The sequence below is a fragment of the Tenrec ecaudatus genome, chromosome 3 (assembly GCF_050624435.1).
Source record: "Tenrec ecaudatus isolate mTenEca1 chromosome 3, mTenEca1.hap1, whole genome shotgun sequence".
NCBI classification, from domain to species: Eukaryota; Metazoa; Chordata; class Mammalia; order Afrosoricida; family Tenrecidae; genus Tenrec; species Tenrec ecaudatus.
The window spans coordinates 220,628,587-220,646,600 of NC_134532.1; the positions used below are offsets into that span (position 1 = coordinate 220,628,587).

Sequence of the window (18,014 nt, forward strand, 5' to 3'; positions counted from 1 at the left end):
GATGTCTGTGCGTGCAGGTGTGCAAGTGAATGAGTGTAGTACATTCCCATCCACATGGACATGATGCCCCCTGTGAATTTATGTGGACTGCGTGTGTGCATGCAGGGCACACGCATGCCATGTGTGTACCTGTGTGCGTGTATGTGGTGTCTGCACATGTAATCTTGGACACATGTGCACGTATGTGCACACACATGTATGTGTGTGTCAGCCTTTGGTGTCAACTGCTCATTCTGATTTCACATGTGAGTATCTTTGAGATTTTTCTATGATGATAAACTCCTTGGACAGCCCCCACTCCGAAGGACATGCAAACTCACTGTGTGCCTGTGCTGACACATCCTCAGCCACCCCAACAGCCACCCCAAGGAGCCCACCCGTGGGCAGCAGGCTCACTAGCATCTTGGGCAGTGCTGCCCTGGGGGGGTGGGAGGGGCTTCATACCCCAAGGGGCAGCTCCATGGGTGCAGCAGACAGGAGGCTTGGTGTCAGCAAGGTGTCACCCGCAGTACAGCGCTGCTACACAGTCCATGGCCCTATGCCCCTGCCCTTGCCCCCTCTGGGCAGGAGGGTCCACTGAGTCTAAATGTCTAATGCCTCGTCCTCCCTGCCTGCCAATGGTGTGGGAGCCAGCACGGCCGCCTCTCTGGGAGTCAGCTTAGTGGTAAGTAGCAGACAGACAGCTCCACTGGCGTCCTGGGGGCTCCTAGTGAGAACATGCCACCTAAAGCCACCTTATCTTTTGGCCCAGCCGCCTCACCTGCAGGAAATGCCTATGAGGAAGTAACAGAGGGCAATGTGCACATGTGTGCACAGCGAGCTGCCTGCCCCTAAACAAGGCCTAGACAGACAGGTTGTGTCTGAAGTGGGCGCTCGCCCTTTGCCCCCTGGGGATTCCTAAGCATCCTGATCCCCTTCGCCCTGTTTTTAAAGACAAAACCATCAAGCTGTGGAAGATCACCGAGCGAGATAAGAGGCCCGAGGGCTACAACCTCAAAGATGAGGAGGGCAAGCTGAAGGCTCTCTGCACTGTGACCTCGCTCCAGGTGAGCGGCAGGGAGCCGGGCATGGGAACCTCAGGCCTCTCGCTCAGGTTTGGATCAAGAGTCATGTTCTAGGCGGGATGCTGCTGCCCCTGGGCCTGTTGGGGTCATACCTTGGGAGCTCTCCATCCAGTCTCAGTGGGGTGGCCCCTCCCTCAGGGTTGGGTGGGGTCTTTGCCTGCTGCTTGTCCCTGCTTGTTCCTGACCCGCAGACAAACCACAAGTGCCTGCTCCTGGCCACTAATTTATACCTCACAGCCCCTCCCTGCTCCTTCCCCTGCCTCCCCCAACCACCTGTCCTGCTGCAGGTGTGCCCCCACACCCTCCCCAACTGCCCACCCTGCGGCAGGCATGCCTCTCCTCCTGGCCCCCTTAACCCCTCGGCCTGCGACAGGTGCCAGTGCTGAAGCCCATGGACCTGATGGTGGAGGTCAGCCCACGGAGGATCTTCGCCAATGGCCATACCTACCATATCAACTCCATCTCCGTCAACAGCGACTGCGAGACGTACATGTCCGCAGACGACCTGCGGATCAACCTGTGGCATTTGGCCGTCACCGACCGCAGCTTCAGTGTCCTTCCTAACATGGGGGTGGGGCGGGGCAGATGCTGGGAGAGCAGGAGAGGGGTGCATGTGGGAGATATGGGGGGCATGGGCATGATGGGGTGTGTGGGAGAGATGGGGGCTGTGTAGCCAAGGAGCAGGGCACAGGCAGGTGGCAGGTGTGCGGACAGGCGGCAGGTTTGCAGGCAGGTAGGTAGCAGGTGTGCGGGCAGGTGTGCAGGCAGGCCCAGGTGGGAGGCTTGGGGGCCGCTGGGGGAATTGCCCTTGGGGGGGACGGTTGTATGGAGGGCTCCTGAGGAGGTGGCACTGGAGTGTCATGTGGGGCGGAGGCTGTGTCTGACCCTGGGCTCCAGGCCTCACTCTGATGGTGGGCAGTGAGAGGGTGTCTGTGCCCTTGTGCCCTCACAGTCTTTAGAGATGAGGTGGTGGTTGTACACAGGCCCTGGTCCTGGGGGACAGGATGCTGGCCCTGCAGAGCTGGCTGCGGCGGGCACTTTGGGGCTGCATCAGGAGAGTGGCATCCCTGGGGTTGGTGTCCTGGAAACTGCTGCCAGCAAGGCCACAGGGAGCAGTTGCCTGGCCTGGGGACACATGGGTTGGCCAAGGCAGCAGAGGTGGTGGGTTGGGACCCAGACTGGTGAGGGCGGGTGCCTGGATGGGGCAAAGGGAGGGCTGCCCTTAGACTGAGTCCAATCCTGCCCCCTCCTCTCTTCCCAGAGACTCACTGCTGTGCACAGGGTGAGCGTTTCGTCCCAGCAAATGTGGTTTTTCATGACGATGGAGACAGGCTTGGGTGCAGAGGAGAAGGAGTTTTGAGGGCTCACCAATCACAAAGTCAGCTCAAGGGTATTCACTCTGACCCTACCCCTGCCCCTGTGACCCCGCAGACCCCACTCATACCCCTGCCCCCACAGACTCCACCCTGCCATGTCTAGCGGAGCCCTTGGGACTGGCCACCCTGAGCCCCTTGTCACAGTCTCTGGTGGAGGCCAGTGACAGGGAGAGAGGCTGGTGGCCGGTCCTCAGAGCAAGTCCCAGGGGGCGAGGACCTCAGCGTTGTGGGTGGGGGTGGAGGGGTATCAAGGGACCGGGGCTCCCATTTGCTGCTCAGCCTCCTGGGCTCAGTTGCTGCAGTGGAGTCTGCAGAGGGCAGAGTCCCTCTGACAGGACATGCCAGAGGCCCGGTGCCTGCGCCCGAAGGACTAGCTACAAGCACACAGGCACCAGACCTCTCACTGGCTAGAGCTTGTCCCCAGGGCTCTCCCCTCCCCCTCCCTCATAGCTTAAGGGGACAGCAAAAAGGGAGTCCACCTTGAGGCCACTGAGCTCCAAGGTGGCAGGCAGATGGCACGGTGACCTCCGGTCCTGAGCCTCAGCCCTGGGGAATTATGAAAGAGGTTGTTGATTTTCCTGCCCCAGAGTGTGCTCTCGTCGGCAAAGGCCAGGGGCAGGTCCGGCCGGGCGGGCAGGCACAGGCCTGCTCTCAGAGCGGGCGCAGATCCTGAATGGCCGTGGCTGACACTTGACAAGGGGACAGCACCACAGCAGGGAGGGGGCCCAAGCAGAGGTGAATGTCTTTGCCTACCTTGTCCGGGCTGGGCTGGCTGCAGGGTCCATGTCGATCCAAGCGGGTTTTCCCTGGGTGTCTGTCACTGCCCAGTTCATGCTGGTGACGTCACTGGGAGGTTGCGGACACCATGACCCACTGTCTGTGCCACTCCGAGCAATCCCACTGGGCAGGGCAGAACCACCGCTGCCGCTGTGGATCTCTAAGCCTGGCGCTCTGTGAGGACAGACTAGGCCATCCTTGTCCCAAGGAGCAGCTGCGGGTGTCCCCTGTGCCACCCGGGCTGATGCTCTGATCAGACCCCTCTGCACTGATCTGGACCCACCCCACCCCCACCTGTGGCCACGGCCAGAGAGCAGGGACAAGGGACTGAGGTGTCCTCGGCCATTACATTCATGTTGGAAGGAGGATTGCTAGTGGGGCACCAGTTAAAGCCCTGGGCTGCCTCCCCAAAGGCTTGACCTACCAGTGCAAGCTCCAGCTTTGGAGAGCCCTTGGGGGAGCTCAGAGTCCCTTTGGGTACAGGTGAGGGAAGGAGGTGCAGAGACAGTTTGTGGCTGGCCTGGGGGTTGCATCGCTGGGAGTGCCAGGCACCTGACCCGGTGCCCCCACCCCATGTATATGGGCGTTTCATCCTGGTCTTAGGACAGACGGACAAGGAGGTGGCTCTGTTGTGGGCCCTGGGAAAACCTGGCACCTGGCCCCGTGCCGCTTCCCATGTCCCCGTCACATCCCTGGGCTGCTCTCAGAATCTGAGCAGTCAGGAGCACCCTCGCTCCCGGAGCCCTACGCCCTCTGACAGTGTGTGGGATCCGGAGAGTGTGGTTCTGATTCAGGGGGCTGCAGGAGTGGGGAGGACTAGGCTCCTAGAAGCCCCTCTGCTGGGCTTTGATGGTCTCTAGGACCATCCTGCAGAACTCTCGGTCCACCCTCCTGTTTGCAGGAAAGCAGGGGTCTGCCCCTGGCTCAGTGATGCTGTTCCATGCTCAAGTGGGATTCAGACTCTGCTTCCAGGCTGCTTGGTTGCCATGACAACAGCTTGCTCCCACCCGTCTTCTCTCACTCCACCCTTGGTACTAAGCTCCAGGGGGAAACCTCTCCAACTCCAGCACAGTGGGAATGGAAGGGGGCCAACTGGAGGCAGTGGGCACTCCTGTCGGGTCCTCCTCACACTGTCTGCACCATATTGGTGCCCAGGGGCTCAGCTTCTGCTCATGCCTGTCTCCAGGGCTGTCTCCATAGCAACCGTTGGGCCCTGCTTTAGGGTTCAAGTTTCTGACTGCCACCACACTTACACTCTTGCTCTCTCCCCTTGACTACTCAGGCAGTGATACATTCACTTTACCTCCTGACTTGGGGCTGAGGGGCTCAGCAGAGGCTTGCCCAGTGGATGAATGGGTGACTTTCAGTGCTAGGGCCTGCCTGCTCAGATGAAAGGGGTGTCCAGGTGAGGGAATACTTGCCTGCCAAGGTGAGATGGATGCCTACCTGTCCAAGTAAGAGCTGTTCAGGTGCGGGGGTGGCCACCTTCCCAGGTGAGGGGGTGCCTACCTGTCCAGGTGAGGGCTGTCAGCCTGTTCAGTTAAGGGAGTACTTGCATGCTCAGATGGGAGGGATTCCCACCTACTCAAGTGAGAGGGGTGGCCAGGCAATGAAGTGCCCACCTGCGCAGGTGAGGTGTCCAGGTAAGGGGACATGCATCTAGGAAGCAGAGGTGCTACTCAAGGTGACATGGCACATGTGTGATGAGATTCGAGCTGTTGACCCTCTCTGACATGACCCTCGGTGTGGAGTCTCTTGAGCAGTGGGGGCCAGGCTCCAGGGGTCAGGTGGTCCCCTTGGTGTCTGCAGAAGTCTGCACACAGACTGCTGGATCAGGTCTCCTGGGAAGGTGGCAGGTGGCACTGAGGACAAGCCTACTTTGAGCCCTGCCAATGGAGCACTGCTGGACTAGTAGGAGCCACTAGGGACTCAAGGCGGGGTCTCAAAGGTGCCACCTGTGCCCCCTAACCTGGACTGAACGGCTGCTCTGAGGAAATGGGACTAGAGGGAAGCTGGAGGCTCCGGCCCACTGTTTCACCTTCCTCTCTGCCCCTCACGCGGGCTGAACCAGGCAGCGGACAGGGACCAGTTCACACATAGGGACCAGCCTGCTCACAGGAACCAGCCTCTCTCACAGGGACCAGACTGCTCACAGGGACCGGGCCGCTCTCACAGGAGCCTGCAGTCAGCTGTGTGTGACTGGGTTGCGTTCTGCCCTGAGATATTGTCGACGTGCCTGGCTGCACGCCTTCACAAAATGTCTGCTCTGTGGACCCTTGTCCCATGGAGCTTCCCTGCTGAGCTCTTTAAGGGAGCCGACTCTGTGGAGCCTTGTCCCATGGAGAAACCTGCTCTGTGGACCCTCTCTGGAGGAATGGCTGGTGAAACCTTCTGGTGGGCCCTTCTTGGATGGATCCTTCTTGGGGGAGACTTCTCTGGAGGAACCTTCCCTAAGGTGCCTTCTCTGTGGAGTTTTCTCTGGGGAGCCTTCTGTGGTGGCGGCTTCTCTGGAATCTTGTCTGCAGCACCTTCTCTGGAGGAAGCCCCTCGGACCTTTCTCTGAGGCGTCTTCTGGGTTGTCGCCTTCTCTGGGGCGGGCACCTGTTGGCGGGTGGAGAGCAGAGGGGCTTCAGGAATGGGGAGGGGGGGCGGTGCGGAATGTCCAGGTCAGCCAGTAGCATTGGCAGCCCCCCTCCTCAACATGTCAGCTGTGTATCACGGGCTTTGTCTCTGAGGACCTTCACAGGAACGCTTCTGGTTGAACTGGTTAGCCCATTTCACAAATCTGAATACTGAGGCATGGAGAGGTGGCCGCCTGGCCAAGAAGTGACAGGGCTTGAATCCCAGCCCCGGTTCCTCTCACCCTGGGCATTGCATGCACACAGGAGGATGCTGGGTCACAGGGAACACTGGGTCCCCTACCAGGCCAGAATCTCCAGGGACAGGTCAGCCCAGGCTCAGCGGGGTCGGGCACCCCAGTTCCTCTGTAGCGCCCAACTGTGTCCTAGTCCATCCACCCGGGGGCAGGCCTGTAGGGGAGAGGTCGGGGGTGGGCGGGCTGTGTGTGTGGGGGGGGTGTCTGCGTGGGCGGGGCTGTGGGAGAGGTGGGTAGAGTGTGAGGGGACAGGGCTCTCAGGGGAATTGGGGTGATGGGAGAGGCGGGGGCCAGGCCCGCGGGGAGGGGTGGGCGGGGGCGCTGCAGGTCCGCATCTGCCCCGGCCTCTCCTTGACCCGCACAGACATCGTGGACATCAAGCCGGCCAACATGGAGGAGCTGACGGAGGTGATCACGGCCTCCGAGTTCCACCCGCACCACTGCAATCTCTTCGTCTACAGCAGCAGCAAGGGCTCCCTGCGCCTGTGCGACATGCGGGCTGCCGCCCTGTGCGACCAGCACGCCAAGCGTGAGCGAGAGAGCCAGCGAGTGGGGCTCCACCCTGGCGGGGGCGGGGCCGGGACAGGGCTCCACCCAGGGGCGGGGCCGACAGTGTGTTCCAGGTGGCCTGCTGCTGCCACCATGGTCTCTGTGCAGTCGGGGCCTGGCGGTGGCCGGTCCCAGCGAGGTGGGGAGGGGGAGGGAGTGTACCTGAGGTCCTGGAACCCCCATCCAGAGGCCAGGAACCACTTGGGGTTTGGTCCCAGAAGCTCCGTCCCCAATTCGGGCAGGCCCCTCCCCTCCTTCAAGGGCTCAGTGCTTCAGGGGCTGTTCTTGGTGGTCTTTGCTACGTGGTGCAAGAAGCAGGGTAGGGGCCACATGAGCCTAGGGCATGTCGGGGCTCTTGTTCTGCCTCTCCACCACCACTCGCGCTTGCAGACACAGGGTACAGACAGCTGCCGATCCTCACTGAACCTGCTGCTTCACCCAAAGGGAATTTTGGTGGGCTCGTTGCAGCGGCTGTGGGTGGGCACCAGGGATTGCCCTAGTGATCGGTTGAGGCCAAGACCAGGCCAGGGTTCCCACTGGGGCCTCTGCAGGGAGATCTGGAGGCGAGTCCTTCGCCACCTCACCTCTCCAGGCCTGGGCTCTGGGCAGCAGGCGAGGGGTCAAGCTGGGGCAGCAGGCAGGATGGGGAGCCCTGGAGCAAGGGGGATGTGTTGGAGCTGTGAGTGGGCCAGCAGTCTGGGCCCCGATTTCAGCAGCCCTATCACCCTCACCCCTGCAGTCTTTGAGGAGCCGGAAGACCCCAGTAACCGCTCCTTCTTCTCTGAGATCATCTCCTCTGTGTCTGACGTGAAGTTCAGCCACAGCGGTCGGTACATGCTGACCCGGGACTACCTCACCGTGAAGGTCTGGGACTTGAACATGGAGGCAGGACCTGTGGAGACCTACCAGGTAGGCTGGTGGGAGGTGCCCCAGGCCAGCATTCCCTGAGAATTCTTGAGGGAGTGGGTGGGGACATGGCCCTCATGCAGGTGTGGGTACATGGGGTGCCCACTGCTCTTCTCACCGTAGAGGGTCTATCTTGCTCCCCATGGGTGGCAGCTGGTGGCTAGCCCGGAGGCTCAGGACCCAGGGCCCTCGGTCGGGGTGAGGCATGCGTGGGGGCAGAGGTGTGCACAGGCTGGGCAATGTGGGTGCCGGCCATGCCCCTCCCCTGGGCAGATGGTGATGGCCTCTGAATCCTACACCCCCCACTGGGTGCCCAGAAGAGGGCACCATGGCAGACGGGGTGCAGGGGCACCCCCAGTACCAGACGCGTGCTTGCTCAGACTTGGGTGAGAGGGGTGCTGTTTTCCACTGGGATTCAGGTGAAGGAGGGGCTGAGAGGAAGGGACGGCAGTTTTTGATGATGCTATGTGTTTGCAGCTGGCACCATGGGGAGGCGATAATACGGTTCTTGTCATCATTACTGAGAAAAACACATCTCCCACTCGGACAATGACTGTCGGGTTGTGGGCGGGGCACATATGGGCAGGGGAGGCCCATAGGTGCCCACTAGGTGGCAGATGGACCACAGCCAGGGTAGCACCACTACCAGTACTGCCATCACTCACAGGGGAGGTCAGTTGACCCGTGACTCCTGTGTCCCAGGCTCCTTCTGGAGGCCAGCCCACCATCATGAGGGAGCTGGTCTTCCACCTCCACCTGCCGTGCCTTATGGCCACAAGCAGCTGTTCCACTTCTGGACACCACACCTGCATTCCAGACAGGATGGAGGCGGCTATGAGGGCTGCATCACCTGGTCTGGCATACGTCTTCTCAGGGCGGCACAAGAGTCCCTGAGACCTTCCCCAGGCTTTCCTTATATCTTGACTGCAGTTGAGTCTCAGCACTGGGGAATCATGCTCTTCCATCCCTGGAGTTGAGGGGAGGGAGGAAAGGTGGGGGACAGGGCACCTCGGCCTCTCCAAGCCTCCATCTGCCCTGGGAGTCAGATGGGCGTTTTCCTGCCCATTTGTTGAAGAAAATGGAACTGAGTGGCATGGTGACCCTGGTGGAAGCAAGCCCTCCCGCACCTGGCATCAGAGGGCGGGACGGAACACTGAGTTTGGACCAGAACAGGAGGGAGACTTCAAGGACTAAGACGCAGCAGCACAGACAGCTCACACACCTGCTCAGGGTGGGAGACGGCCACACAGTGGGGGGGGGGGGAAGGTCTCCTTTAGTGCCCCTCACACTGAGGTTCCTCCCCATTCAGGGAGCAACAGATACAACGAGGCCCCCTGACCTGATGTCACTCGACCAAGAAATGGGGTGGGAGCTGGAAGCGCAGAAGTGGGGGGTGGCTGGGAGACCAGGGGTCAGTGGAGGTGAGGACTCAGAGTGGTGAGGGTCATCTTTGCAGGGACAGGTGGTGCCCAAGGGCTGGGGCAGGAGCCTGGGTGGTGGGCTGAGGGCTGGGGTGGAGTAGGGAGCTGAGGTTGTGACAGGTAGCTCTTAGCGGGTGGGCAGTGACCGCAGAGAAGGTGGGGTGGGTGGGCAGTGACCACAGAGAAGGTGGGGTAGGAGCTTCCCAGGTTGGGGCCCTCCATGTGGCAGGGTCGTAGCAGCCATAACTGCATGCTGGGTCCGGGGCAGAAATCTGGGGCAACGGGGAGAGCCCTACCCATGCAGCCGAGAGCCGCTGAGGGAGGGACATGCTCTCGGGGTCTCAGAGTGCACAGGAGGCTCCCAGCCAGAGGAGGATGGTGGCCTTTAGGTAATGAGCTTTCTCTTACCTTGGACATGTGGCCGGTTTGCTGCCTCAGGCTGAACCCCTTAGCCGCCCATCGCCCCCCCTCGGCAGACTGCCCTAGCCTGGCCATTTCATGCCCAGCGGGAGGGGGAACACCTCAGGGACAGTCACCCTCCACAGGCCCCCCTTCTCCAGATGGGATGAAACAGGGTTCCCCAGGTCTGCCAAAGGCATAGCTGGGAGTGTGCCCCCAACTGCTGCCTGTCCCTGCACATGTGGGGGTCCCTGCCACCTGGGCTCAGCAGTCACAATGGGAACAGCCCACATCTGCCACAGTGTGCTGTGTGGCCTGGGCTAGCTGCAGAGCCCAGCTGAGCGGGTGCAGCCTTCCCAGCCAGCGTGGCAGAACCCCTCGCCTACCATCACCACAGTTGAGGGCAGGGCTGCCTGGGCCTGCTGTGCCCCCCACCCCTTTCCCTGCCCACCACCAGGTGCGGAGCCCAGGGGAGACTTGTCTGAGGTCTCATGCCAGGAGGGGTGGGGCCTACACTGGGTCCTGCCCTGCCCTTGGTGCTGTGACGGTTGGTCTCTGGACTCTGATCCTGACCCCTGGCTGCGGCCCCCTCATGGCCTCTTCTCCAGGTGCACGAATACCTGCGAGGCAAGCTCTGCTCCCTCTACGAGAATGACTGCATCTTCGACAAGTTCGAGTGCACCTGGAACGGGGGTGACAGGTGAGCCTGCCACAAAACCCAGCCTCACGCTGGGGCCTCCGCTCCCCATGGCCTTACCCACGGGCAGGGTGCCCTGACAAGTCCCTTTTCTGCTGCCAGGACAGGAGAAGAAACTGTCCCCAGTCTGTTCCGGAGCCCCTGCCCTTGCCCACCACGGTCCATGACCACATAGCCATCCCCCCAGAAGGAGTGCATGTGGGGTGAGGGGTCTTCTTGGGCAGTCGTCATCACTGTCCATCCCCCCTTCTCCGAGACAGCCCCTCCTCCAGCACAGAAGCCCCACATCAGACCTCTGCTTGGGGACAGCAGCAGTCTTGCTCCCAGTGCCTGCCCTAAGGACACAGCTCTGGGCTCTGGGCAGCAGGGGCTTATGGGAACATGGGTGGGTGGGGGGGCGCTTCAGGATCAGCAGGGGGCTTTGTGGGCTGCAACTTCAGCAAGGCTGTGGTTCCGAACCATGAAAATCTCCTTACTGAGACAGTGTGGGGCTCTGAGCTGGGATGCTAAGGGACAAGAGCAGTGAAGACCCTGGGCCAGGGCAAAGCTCCTCCTTGGGGCGGCTGTCTCAGTGCCAGACCTGTCCCCTGAGGTGACCTGGGCTTCTTGGCCCTGAGAACTCAGCTGCGATGACCCTCTGTGGCTGTGGGGTTCTGGGTGGGGGATAGAACCAGGAGCACACGGCAGGGCAGTGGGACCTGCCCACCTGGGAGCCCATCAACCTGGGTGCACCCAGCCTCCAGGAGGCACGGAGGCACGGGCCCAGGGACGACATGCCCAGCGCCTGGGATGGAGTGGGTGGGGGCGCTTTTGTTAGACCTAGGAGGAGAGGGCATTTCAAGACCACTCTCTGCTCCACCAGGGGCATTTGTGGTACCCCGAGTGTTCCCACCACCAGGAGGTGAACTGCAGACCACATGGGGGGTGTGCTGGTCCACACTGCCCACCGCTGGGGCTTGGGGCTGTCCTCACCCCCGCCCCGGGCCTCACTGACCTGTGTCCACTCCAGGGGCTTGGTGCTGCCTCCCCTCCCCCGCCCCCGATTTCCCCCAGGGCCTTGTTGACCACCCCCGGCCCCCACATCCGGGGCTGCCCCTGGGCTTGACTGCCCGCGCCTGACCCATGCCAATCCACAGCGTCATCATGACCGGAGCCTACAACAACTTCTTCCGCATGTTCGATCGCAACACCAAGCGCGACGTGACGCTGGAGGCCTCGCGCGAGAGCAGCAAGCCGCGCGCCGTGCTCAAGCCGCGCCGCGTGTGCGCCGGCGGCAAGCGTCGGCGCGACGACATCAGCGTGGACAGCCTGGACTTCACCAAGAAGATCCTGCACACGGCCTGGCACCCGGCTGAGAACATCATCGCCATTGCCGCCACCAACAACCTCTACATCTTCCAGGACAAGGTCAGCTCCGAGATGCAGTAGGGACCCGCGCCGCCTCCCACCCCCACCCCGAGCCCAGCGCCCCTTCACCCCTTCAAGTCATTCCCCCCCCCCCCCCCCGCGCCCAGGAGCTGGGGGCGGGGCGCCGTTCTTGCTGGGCTCGCAGACTGGTGTCCTTCCAGCAGGGCACCCCCGGGGTTTCTGGCCGTGCACAGCCGCTGTGTAGATGATCTTTGCATCTCCAAATGCTCCAAGGTTCCAGAGGAGGGGACACAGGTCTCAACCCAGCCCTGTGTCCAGGCAGGGCCAGTCTGTGGGCAGCTGTCTGGGCAGGTGGTTTCTAGCCCAGCAGGTTCTAAAAAGGCCCTGGCTGCAGAGGGAGATGGAGCAGGTGAGATGCCCGTTGGACTCCAGAGGGGCTCGGCCCTCACCCTGCCCTGACAGCACTTCCTGCTCCTGTTGGGAACAGCCACCACCGTGACCCCTCACCTCACTCCATGTCAACACCCACAGCTACTTTCCAGATGAACCAAACTGCCTCTGAAAGTAAATTGCATGTTAGGGCCACTTAGAACGTGCTTCTGAGGACCCAGTCTCAGGGGCAGCCTCAGGAGATGGGGCAGGGGGGTGGGTCCTTGTGGCCAAGCTCCAAGTTCCTTCCACACCAGCTCCCCACTCCCTGCAGACGGCTACTCTGTGCCCTCCGCTCCTGGGGATTCAGGATTCAGGATCCGCAGCAGAGCTGCTGGCTCCTGCTAGGTCCTGCACAGCGTCCAGCCTTTTCTACAAGGTGCACCAGGACCCAGGAGGCTGCCCAGGGGAGATGCTCCCGCGGGCAGCTGTCCACGTGTGTCAGAGCACAAGCCTACTGGGCAGTCTCACATGTACACAGTGACACTCACGTAGGCAGACGGCCCGGGGGCCACTCTCGTTCTCCTGTCAAGAGGATGCAGAATGCGGTCACTTGTACGGAAACCCCAAGAAGCCAAAACCCACCTCCGAGGGCCTGAGGTTCTTCAGACAGACACTTGGCATGGCCCTGCCCCTTCGAGGTTACTGGGCTCAGCGGGGGCCAGCAGCTCAGCTGGAGGCCACCACCAACTGGCCTGCTGAGTACATGCCACCTCCCAGGTCCACATCTGCAGGGTGCTTTACAGGAGGCTGCCCCGAGTAGTTTCCGGTGCTTGACTTCTGTGGTCCATGGTTGTTAGCCAGCCTGGAGGGAGGGAGAGGGAGGTGGAGGGAGGGAGGCAGGAGAGAAAGGAGGAGGGAGGGGAGGCAGGAAGACCAAGAAAGAGGGAGGAGGAGAAAGGAAGGAGACGCTACTCTTGGGGAGAAAAGCATCCAACGCCAAACGTGTGTTGGGAAATGAAGCTGGGGGGCAGGGCGGGGGCTGGACAAAGGGCCGGTCCTTTCTGTGTTGGGACTTCTTAGTCTCTTGGCTGCCTGGCTGGTGGCCTGGTGGCCACGGATTTGCTGGCCTTGCTGAGATGGCCCTCGAAGTGTGGGACATGCTGGCTGGGGCCCTGTGACTCATGGTTGCATTCTGTTGTTTTGTGGTTTGGGCTTTTTTTTGGGGGGAGGGGGGTGTCTCACAAAGTATCCACCTGTTGAATAAGATTATAAATATGTTAATACCAGCTTTTCCAATAAAATAAGAAATGTTACCTCTAAAAGGGGGTTCAAATGTTATTGGTGTTTGAGGCCCACCCATAACAGCAGGGAGGGGTGTCCCATCAGGAGCAACATGATGGCTGGTGGGTGGGTGGGGGGACATGTGGCATCAGCAGGGGAGCCAGGTTTGCCAGGAGGATTGGCTCGTCCTGCTTCCGGGATGGGCTTTCTGGAGCTCTGACTCCATCAATGACCAGTTGGAGCTAACCCTGAGTAGCTCCAGCTATAAGCTCACACGTAACAATGACTGGGAGGGAGGTGCTGGGCCTCGCTGCAGTTGAAGGGGGTCGGGTCATTTGGAGTCGAGTCATTTGGAGTCGAGCTGGGGAAGAGCCTGTACAGACACCAGCCTGGGAAACCCCGTGGGGCAGCTCTCCTCTGTGAGGGGTCCCCCGCGAGTTGAGAGGAACTGGGCAACCTCCTCTCAGTGCTGGAAGCACAGCTCGGAAGCCCCCACCGACGGATCCGTGGGGCTCTCGGCAGGTGTGTGTAGCTGTCAGCCCAAGTATTGGGCCTTTGCCCCGGAGCCGTGGAGCCCGACTAATAACCGAGTGGAACAGAGAACGAGGAAAACGGGTTTTATTTTTAGGAGGCTCGCCGATGGAGCACCTGTCGAACAACTAAGGCTGTTTGGTGGGTTCTTGAATGAGTGACATTTATACTGGTTTATTCTGTCCATATCACGTGCGGGTGGACTATCATTCTTTTTGAAATCATTTTATTGGGGGCTCGCACAACTCCCATCACAATCCATCCATCCATCCATTGTGTCAAGCACACCTGTACGTTCGTTGCCATCATCCTTCTCAAAACACCTTCCCTTCACTTCAGCCCTCATTCTCAGAACTGTCGACAGGCCACACAAAACCTTAAGACACAGAAAGAACAGGAAACTCTGAGCCCATCAAAGAAGAAGTCTGTCATCATTATCCTATGTTGGCTGTCCAATGGCCACTCCTTAACACACCTAACAATCACTGTGAAAGCCAGTGTGTGTGTGTGTATGTGGGGTGGACTGATGGGGGCGACTCGCCTCCAAGCAGGGCTCAAATAGTAACTAACATCCAAGACTCTCACTTTAACCCTGGGAAACAATCAAACACAGAGTGACCAATGTATAGCAACCCAAATCTACTTGAACATGGCTGCAGCCTTGCTCACTCCCTGTCCATGCGGCCCAAGTCTCTTTCTCAGCCCTCACACCCACCCCAAGGACATAGTGCCCATGAGGAATCTGAGGCCCAGGATGAGATGGTCACACCGTGAATGAGCGTCAGGACTGGGTTTGGCTGACCCCTCATCCAGTGTCCCCCCTCAGATATGAGGCCTCTGTGTCCCCAGGAATGGGGACCCGAGAGGGCAGAGATCAGGTGTCCACCCTGGCATGATGACCCCACACGTGCATTTCCCTGTGCTGCTCTCAGGGGCTTGGGCATCTGTGGTGGTGGTAGACTTGACCCCCGGCCTTGTGTCCAGTTCTGGCAGGCATGGTGGGAGGGGAAGGCTCGGCCTCCCCTCGGAGCCATTGCTCCTGGCACCTCACATGCAAGAGGGACAGAGAGGTGACAGAAGATGGGTCAAGGAGGGGACACGAGGACTCGGGCTGCCATGGTGGCTCTGAACCTGGAGATGTGGGCTCTGGAAGGGCACGGCACACATCTCCCCTGGACCTTCCAGAAGGAGCCGGCCATGCCCACGCCTGACGCTGCCCTTGGAGATGACACGGGAGAATGGCGAGAGGAACCCAGGGGTTAAGCTGCCGAGTTTGTCTTGGCAGCTCTCGCAGACACACCCACCAGAAACTAAAAACGTCAGGTGGCCAAACCCAGACTCAGTGTGAGCCTCTACCCAAGCTACTGCAGGGTGTGCACCATGCACCATGAAGGGAGAGGCAGCCAGGACAGAACGAGGCGTGCCAAGGCCTGGACGCAGGGTCACTTTCTGCCCAGGGGAGCCAGGTATACCCCTGGCATGTGGCCAGTGCCCCCTGGCTGTCAGAAGCCAACAGCTCAGGCCGTGGCAGACACCACTCTGTAGCTTTCACCTGCAGTCTTATGTGGGCAGACATACAAACAAGTTCGTCAGTGCTCCACTTGGTTCAGATCGTGGTGGCATAGTGGTAAGCAGTTCAAACCCACCAGCTGTCCTGAGGGGGAAAGACGAGGCTTTGGGCAGGCAGTTCTATCCCACCTGGTGGGACCACTATGAGTCTGCATCACTGGGACAGCAGTGAGTTGAGAAAGACTAATTCACCAGGAACTGTTGTGGGACGACCGATGGCTGTATCTGAACACCTGAAACCTGTTGGAAAACCAAAGAGCCTGACACCTCAGTGGGAGCCTGGCATGGCCCCTGGGTCTCGGAAGAATCAGCACCCCAGCCCTGCACTGGGCCTGGAGGCAGGAGAGCTCCAATCCCCCCTGGTTTTCTGGAAGGACGGGTTAGCAAGCCTGATCACATGGTGCCATTGGGACCCAACACCAAGCCCCAGGTCCTCCAGTAAGACCCACAGCAGCGAGCTCCAGGCCAGCGTCACCGTGGACAGAGCAGAACTGCCATCACCACCACCACCCCAGTTTCAAAGCCTGCCCCTCTTTCTCTCAAGGGGTAGCTGACTGCCAGTGTCAAACGACAGATGGCGCGATTAGCAGAGCAGCGCTTTAACCACTGAGCCACCAGGGTTCCCAGGAATAAGCCCAGCCACAGTTGGAGGCATTCAGGGTCAGAGATCAGTGGACACGGTTTTCATGAGACTAGGCTTGGGGTCCAACCTCTTGTGGTCAGTGGGAAGCCCAGAGAGGGATGCGTTCGGCTTCCAGGTCTGCTCCGGAGAAAGCTCTGGCCTCTACTCTGGCCCTGGGAAGCACCTGATACCGGAGACAGGAGCGGCAAAACAGAGGGGCTGGGTGAGCGGCAGCACCCTGTTCCCTGACTGCCAGCTCTGTACTTTCCTCCAGCCAGAAGCTACTTCTGCAAAAGCCCTCTACTGGGGGGCGGGAGGGTGTGTCCCTGTACCGGTGGCCCTGCTGGGTTCCTCCCAAGTCTGCGTGGGATGCTGGGAGCTGGGCGTTCCCCCCTATGGGGAGGCAAAGGGGGAGCCAGGGCCCCATTCGATGGACAATTCCATGTGATTTCCCAGCAAGGTGAGGACCGGGTTCACGGGGCTGGCATCCCAGGGGCCTGCAGCCTCTGCATTGCCCTTAGCCCCATTTCCTGCTTCTAAACTCAGGACAGTGGCACAGCCCTCACCAGGTGTCCCCCTTAGGAAAGCTGCCCAGCCCTCTGCCCCTGACCTGGGGAGCTCCCTGGATGAGGGACCTCTCAACTCTGGGCTTGGGCACTCCAGAACCAGGGGCAGAGAACCAGGCAGGAAGCCCAGAGTCCAACCGCCTGGAGGGAAGCTGAGAGCAGTGTCCAGCCAGGGACGGGGTCTCCTCTCACACAGTAGCCTGCTGACAGCATCCGGAGGCAGTTTCTTAGCAACCAGGCGCTGAAAGCTGGAGCTGTGGGTGGTTCATCCCCAACAGCAATGTCCTTAACATAAAAATCATGGTCTCTACCTGGATGCTGTCAGGCTCCCTGGGGGGGGGCATTCTCTGAGGACACCCTGTGGACAACAGAACACGGTGCTGCCCATTCCTGCGCCATCACACAGGTGCTCCTGCTGGTGCTGTACCTTTTTCGCTGCCCCTCCACTGTCCCAGCATGATGTCACTCTTGAAAACATGTCCAAAGCACGTGAGATGGAAGTCTCACCATCTGTGTCAGCCCCGGTGGACTAGAGAAGCAAATTCATAGACACTCATGTGTGGATAAGAGCTTTTTATCAAAGAGCAATTGCATATTGAGAAAACATCCCAGTTCAGTCCAGATCAAGTCCGTCAGTCTGACATTAGCCCCTATTTGTAATACCAGACTATAAATTCCTCTTCAGACTCAGGCAACACATGCAATGGAAGCTCACAAGCCAGTGGGTGGTAAATTTTGTGGATCCAGTGGTGGTGGAAGCATCTCAGTGCTAGCATGAGTCTCCACGTGGCTCCTCCAGTTCTAGGGCTCTGGCTGCCATCAGTGTAGCTCCGTGTGGCTTGTCAGCAGGAATATGAAGCAGAGAGAGTGTGTCCCACCTCCAGAGAGGAAGACAGGAGTTTCCAGACTCCTCAGGAGAAGGCCAGGCCCATACATTGACTATGACCTAATTGACAGGCTAGACTCCGCCCCTTTGCATAAGTGGGCATGAGATTATAGAGCTGCCACATCATCCTTGCCTTTAAGGAGCGACCTGGTTTCTTCCAGAACAGGCCTGTTTGTCCTTCTAGCAGTCTGTGCATAGCACTTGAAACATTTTTGCCTGCACCATAATTCAAATGCATCCATTCTTCCTCAGTCTTCCTTACTCAGCGTCCAACATTCACATGCATGAGAGGCCATTAAAAACACCAAGGCTCTACTCAAGCACTCCCTCAATGCATGAATACTTTCTTTATAAATTGGCACTCTACGATGCTCACCCTCCCGACACAACTGCTGAAGCCAAAGCGGGTGAACAAGTAAATGTGGTGAAGAAAGCTGATGGTGCCCGGCTGTCAAAAGAGATAGTGTCTGGGGTCTTAAAGGCTTGAAGATAAACAAGCGGCCATCTAGCTCAGAAGCAACAAAGCCCACATGGAAGAACACACCAGCCTGTGTGATCACGTGGTCCCGAAGGGATCAGTTATCAGGCATCAAAGAACAAAAAATCATATCATTGGCTGCACACCTCCATGATACGATCGCTGAAGACAAACGGGTGCATAAGCAAATGTGGCGAAGAAAGCTGATGGTGCCCGGCTATCAAAAGAGATAGTGTCTGGGGTCTTAAAGGCGAACAAGTGGCCATCTAGGTCAGAA

The 18,014-nt window shown here is 59.6% G+C and overlaps 1 protein-coding gene across 2 annotated transcripts in view; it reads left to right on the top strand.

Annotated features, from left to right (window-relative positions):
- PPP2R2C (protein phosphatase 2 regulatory subunit Bgamma) overlaps positions 1 to 13,120 on the top strand; it is a 36,795-nt gene extending 23,675 nt beyond the window's left edge. For both annotated transcript variants that reach the window (XM_075544666.1, XM_075544667.1), the window contains exons 4-9: positions 934 to 1,046; positions 1,438 to 1,615; positions 6,457 to 6,621; positions 7,381 to 7,550; positions 9,976 to 10,067; positions 11,201 to 13,120. In XM_075544666.1, coding sequence (XP_075400781.1) covers positions 934 to 1,046; positions 1,438 to 1,615; positions 6,457 to 6,621; positions 7,381 to 7,550; positions 9,976 to 10,067; positions 11,201 to 11,492 — 1,010 coding nt within the window. In that variant the 3' untranslated portion in view covers positions 11,493 to 13,120. The remainder of the gene's footprint in view (positions 1 to 933; positions 1,047 to 1,437; positions 1,616 to 6,456; positions 6,622 to 7,380; positions 7,551 to 9,975; positions 10,068 to 11,200) is intronic.
- The last annotated feature ends 4,894 nt before the right edge of the window (positions 13,121 to 18,014 follow it).